Below are 6,264 nucleotides of genomic sequence, written 5' to 3' on the forward strand. Positions count from 1 at the left end.
CTAAAAAAAAAATATTCTTTCAATTAGTCAAACCCAAGATGGAAGAAGTGGGGAACTCATTTTTAGATCAGATGCCCTCTATCAACTTCTCTTCACCACTTCATCGTGTGGATAGGATTTTATATTATATCATGTCTAATATTTATAACAAAAAGAAAAGCAATATTTTATATAAGTTGTACATTTTAAATCTTTAGTTAATAAAAAATGCAAGAGCATGACCATAATAAAATATAGGTTAAAATGTAAATTTTATCATCTAAGTTCGACTAAGATGTGCGGACAAGATTTTATATTATATCATGCCTAATATTTAACAAAAAAAAGTAATATTTTATATAAATTCTACATTTTAAATCTTTAGTTAACGAAAAATAATACATAACAAAATGCAAATTTTAGTCAAACTTAGAGAGTGTAATTAATTAATTTTGACTGAAATTATTTCAATCTTCTAACTTTAATTTTGTTCAATTAAGTCTTCTAAATTTTAAATTTATTTAATTCAAGTCATTTGTCCAATTCCATTAAAATTATTGTTGTTAAATATGCAATTAACTAATGAAAAAGATTTTTCGAAAAACAATTCTCACATAAGAAATCTATAAAATTTTTATTAATTATATATATATATATATATTAATGTGAAAATAATTTTTTAAATATCAAAACTTTAACAAAATTGGATAGAAAAACTTAAATTTATAAATTTGAAATTGAAAGAACTCAATTGAAAGAAAATAAATTTAGAGTAATAAAATGAATTTCAATCAGATTTAAATGGTGCAATTTATATCCTAGGATGCACAAATATTGACATAGAAGGCAACACGAGTTCGGGTACAAATATGGGTACGGCGAAATGAGCAATTAAAAAAAAAAATTATAGCATGATACGTCAATTAGGATACCGTTACGACACTGGTACGACACTCTAAATAAAGTTTTCGTCCATCCTAGTTTATATCTTGGCCTACAAATTTTTGCTACAATTATCACGTAAACAACAAGTTATGTGTAAATGAGACAAAAAATTGTGTAGTTTTTTTTTTTTTGAAGACGTATACTAGTTGTTAGGAACCGTTTGATATAAGAGTTTAAATATATATTTTTAATTTATATTACACGTATTTTTACATATTTTTTTATCTACGTATATTTTTAAAAAATATAAACAAACGTGACTAGATCGGGGCTGAAAAAATGAAAAGCTAAGCAAGTGAAAACGGTAAAAAGTGTGAAACGTGCAAAGTGCAATGCACGGTGTTGCGATTTTCAAAAGAGAAAGGGAAAGCAAAACAAATGCATTTAATAGCATTCCAACAACCAAATGGAACCGCAAGTGTGAACACACTCGCATGTTAATGTAGTCAACAAGCTTCGGACAAATTAAGTCTCTAGGACCACTGACACCTGACGGTTTCACTAGGACAGGTGTCGGTTTTTGAACAAACCCATGTACGTGTAACAATGCCATTGGTTGTAGACCGTCAACTTGAAAATGCTCACGTCATGAATCGTAGCTGGCTAAACGAAAGGAGGACGTTACAATTTTTATAGTGTAAGAGTGGTTTTAGAGTGAGATAATTATGATTTAGGTTAAAATAATCTGAGATAACTAAGGACCAGGACTCCACTATATAAGGGGACAAAGGAGCGAGCTCAAGAAGCAAAAACAAAGTGAGGTTGAGAGATATTCACTGAGAAAAAAACTGAAAGCAGAAAAAAAAAAAAAAAAGTGTTCTTGAGTGTTTTGGTTTTCTTTTCATTTTCTTCTTAATCCCCCCCCTCTGAATCACCCCGCTTCTCTGAATCCCTTTCTGTTAATCATCTGTCTTTCAAGCTTTGATTTTTGGGTTTGTTTTGGAAATGCAAAAAAAGCAAACTTAGAAGGATTTTCGAAAGCCAGGTGTTTTCAGAATCGAGATCCAGGTTTTTTATTATTAAAAAAAAATCTTTTCTCTTCAATTTCTAGTAAATTTTAGGTGGGTTTTTAATTTTTCTATTTTTTTTTTAATTTTTTTCTTTGAATCAGCTTGGAGGGTTAATTTTTGATTCCCTCAAGGTTGTTTTTGTAGGCTTCTAAAAAAAAGGTTTACAAGAGGTTGTCTATTTTAAACCTCTTTGATCTTTCTTTGTAGAAAAAGGTTCTATTTTGATTTTGATTTTCTGGTTTGTGTTTGAAACCAAAACCTGTTCTTTAGTTTTGATAAGAACCTGGTTGGTGTTTTTTTTTTTTTTCTTTGTTTGGTCTAATTAATATTCTGAGTGTTTTGAAGGCATGGCAACTACAATGGATTTCTACAGTAGCAGACCTCTTCAGTCATCAGTACCCTTTGGGGGTGAGCTAATGGAAGCACTTGAACCTTTTATGAAAAGTACTTCCCCAACACCCACAACAAGCTCGCCCTCTGAAACCCAATCTCCATATCTTTCTTCTTCTTCTTCTTCTACTTGTTCACCACCTTCTCTCTCTTCTCCTTCCTACAACTATCTTTCTTTCTCTCCCTCAGTCCCAACCCAAACCCAAACCCAAACCCAGCCCTCTTCTTCATACCCAGATGGTTGCTCCACCTCGATGACCCACATGTTTTCAGACGGGTTCTCGACTCAAAACCTTATAGGTTTCGAGCAACCGGGTTCAATTGGGCTAAACCACCTAACCCCATCTCAGATCCACCAGATCCAAACCCAGATCCACCTCCAAAACCAACACTTCTACCCACAAAATCAACAGCCACAACATGGTTCTTGTTCTTCAAATACCCTCAGCTTTTTGAGTCCCAAACCTATCCCAATGAAGCAAGCGGGTTCCCCTCCAAAACCAACAAAGCTTTACAGAGGGGTCAGGCAGCGACATTGGGGCAAATGGGTCGCTGAGATTCGGCTCCCAAAGAACCGAACTCGGCTCTGGCTCGGTACCTTCGACACAGCTGAAGAAGCCGCTTTGGCTTACGACAAAGCAGCTTACAAGCTACGTGGCGACTTTGCCAGGCTCAACTTCCCAAATCTTCGTCACCATGGCTCTTGCGTTGGCGGTGATTTCGGTGACTACCAGCCCCTCCATTCCTCGGTGGACGCTAAGCTCCAAGCCATTTGTGAAAGCTTGGCTAACGCTCCGCCGAAGTCAGAGAAGCAGAGTAAGAAGTCGAAGAAAGCCGAAGCCGAAGCTGAGCTGAAAAATAAGAAGAAGAAACAAGAAGCGGAAGTGGTGGTGGAGTCCAAGGTTTCGGAGAATTGTTGTAAGGTGGAGATTACATCCACGTCACCGGTTATGACCGAGAGTGACGGGTCGGTCGGGTCTTCACCTTTTTCGGATCTCACGTTCCCGGATTCCATTGAGCCAGAGTGGGAAATTGCTTCAGATAATTTCATGTTGGAGAAATACCCTTCTGAGATTGATTGGGCTTCTATTCTAGCTTAAAGTTTTCCTTATGTCATATATTTACTATGTGTAATCTGTCTAATTGTAATTTTTTGTATTTTTGGGTTTTGGGTTTAGTCTCTACATGTGTCTATGTTAGTGAGGTTTAGGTGTAGCTACTGCAATGGAATTTTTGGCAATTGCAGGGTTACTCTTTAGGATTTGGGGTTAGTTAATTTGAGGGTACAAACAAATTTTATGTTAGTTAATATGATGTAATTCTCTACCATGGCTAGCTGGTTTTTTTCTTTGCTAGACCAGGATAGAGTGACTTTCATTATGTGTCCTTATCAAGTTGGTGTTAGTAACAATTTATTCTTGTAATTGAATCTTATTTATTGTCATTAAATATATAATATTTAGTTTGCTGTAAATATCGTTTCCCTTTTGTTTTGTTCAAGATTTTGATTTTTTTTTTAGGATAGGATTCAAGATTGTGATCTTATCTTGTCTGGATAATATTTTTATGGTGCATATCTGAAACGAGGACAAATGGTTGATGGTACAAAACCATATTATTTGGAATATTCGGTGGTGAAAAGATTGAAGTATGAACTTCTATGAAGCTGCCTTGGGAGTTTTGTAAAAACAATTGAAATTAAGATTGAGAGTGACATGATTTTTAAAACATTAACATAAAATTATAAAAACCATTTGGAATATAAGAAATTTAAGGAGATTATGATATGAGAACGATCACGTCAAAAAATGAAGACACTTCAATCTTCATGACTGTCTAGTACATTTATCCTGATTAAGCATATAGTTCCATCACATCAATTATAAATCAAATACTAATTGGGGATGATGCACCGGTTATAAGCCAATTCTTCTTATCTTATTTTTTCATACATATTTGTCATGAAACGTTATTTTTTAAATTATCTTCCCTAAAATCAATATTAGACACAACTCCAAGCCATTGCTATGTAATTTCGCATGCAAAAAAGTTGGCTACATAAGAATTAATGATCAATTAAAAACCGAAAACCACGATTTGAACAATAAAGCTATTGCTAAGATTTTGGTGAGAAAATTATTTGGTGATTGAAAATTTGAAATAATCGTAGCTAGAAGTGTGACCACTAAAATATTTTTGACGGAATATATTGGACATCCACAGATGTGAATTAATGGCTTGGTGGGGATGTTGAAGGTATGTGGATGACATCAATCTTCAAAATTTCGAGGGTTTTTAGAATCGAAAAAGAGAGAATGAGGCAACCATCGATCTTAGGGTGATGTTTGAGGGCATGGACCATGAAATCAAAAAGAAAACTAAAAGAAAAGGAGCGATGCAACAAATTTTCAAGAGTTTTGTGCATTTAAAAATAAAAAAAAGAGGTGGCTATAGCTTTTAGGGTGGAGTTTAAAGGAAAGAATCATGAAAAAAGAACAACAAATTTTAGAAGGCATATGTTATTAATAGTTTAATACTATGAATTTATTAAATAAGTTTTAGAAATTGAGGTGTTCTTTTTTAAAACACAACATAAATAAGTAATTATTATTATTATTTTATTCGTTAGATTATTGATGTGGAATTAATTATATTCATTATCATAGTAGCTTGTAACTATATTCTATTGTTTTCTTATCACAAATGAACAGAATAACCCAACAAAAAAAGAAAAAGAAAAAAGAAGAACAAAATAACCACTTGAAAGATAAACATAGTTTTTCTCAACATAAACCAAAACCTTCAACTTAGAATAGTTAACAATTCCTAATTGAAAAGTTCATGACCATCTTTATTTATCATTTGCACCAGAAATTTATATATAAAGAACTTTCATTGAGATGATAAACTTCAAATTTTTTAAAATTTATCAATAAATTAAATCATATTAAATCCAAACTTGTTCAACTCATCCTAACCCAAACTAACTTATTTGAATATGTCATACATTTTTTTTAATCAGCTTAACTTATTTAAATCAACCATAACAAATTAAAAACATTATCTACCCAACATATCATAAAATATTCCTATTCCTTTGTTTCTTAAATGTCGCATTTTTTAAATTTGATATGCTTCCTTCTCTTGGATTCTCTAGGGTTTTTTTATTTTGCAATGATTTAACTTTTCTAGTGATCGACATAAAGTTATAGAGGCTGGAACTTTTTCTTTTATTGTTTTGCAAGTATTATTTTCCACTATTTAAGACCTTTTAAGTTTTAACTACTTTTTAGTTTTTAGTCACAATATGTAATCCTCCATTGCTATTGCTATTGCCACAATTCCTTTTATGTTTGGCCCTTGCATGAGCTTTCAAGTTCTTTCTTTCTTGTCGAGGTGATGGTTGTGACATGTTGAGCACGTTGAATAACTTGGTGATACCATTCATAGCATGTTGCCTTTGTTGCTAATCAGAGATGAGGGGGCTCATGCCCAGGCTTAGATACCAATTGTTATGAGTGATACCTCATAAATGGACAAAATCATCACTTAAAAGAAAACAATTGGTTTTCTCTGAGGGTAATCTCTAACTAGACTAACTAACAATTTGTAATTTGGAAAAACATCATTGACCATATCAGAAATTATATATGAACTTTCAATAAGTTGATAAGCTTCAACTCCATAACATTTATCAACTAAATAAATCATAACTCATTCTTATTCAAACTAAACTAATTTAACTCATCCCAATTCCAATTAATTCAGTTAAATCTATCATAAAATATTCCTAATCTAATCTAGCTTGGATGTTTTGTTACTTAATGGTAGGTTTTAGTTAGTTTTGCTAATAAATTTTTTGTTCTCAAATAAAAAATGTTTGTCTTAGCTTATTCTAAATATCAATAATCACAAATAGGGATGGAAAAAAAATCCCTTC

At 32.5% G+C, this 6,264-nt stretch overlaps 1 protein-coding gene across 1 annotated transcript; it reads left to right on the forward strand.

The window, feature by feature from the left end:
• Positions 1-1,671: 1,671 nt before the first annotated feature.
• LOC142613213 (ethylene-responsive transcription factor RAP2-4-like) lies at positions 1,672-3,798 on the forward strand. Its single transcript, XM_075785451.1, has one exon. The coding sequence runs from the start codon at positions 2,282-2,284 to the stop codon at positions 3,422-3,424; it is 1,143 nt and encodes a 380-aa protein (XP_075641566.1). The 5' UTR covers positions 1,672-2,281; the 3' UTR covers positions 3,425-3,798.
• Positions 3,799-6,264: the final 2,466 nt, after the last annotated feature.

Source organism: Castanea sativa, chromosome 10 (genome assembly GCF_040712315.1).
Source record: "Castanea sativa cultivar Marrone di Chiusa Pesio chromosome 10, ASM4071231v1".
Classification (NCBI taxonomy): Eukaryota; Viridiplantae; Streptophyta; class Magnoliopsida; order Fagales; family Fagaceae; genus Castanea; species Castanea sativa.

Bases quoted from the DNA above. Each gene is read 5' to 3' on its own strand.
- LOC142613213 (XM_075785451.1), top strand. From the start codon at position 2,282: ATGGCAACTACAATGGATTTCTACAGTAGCAGACCTCTTCAGTCATCA.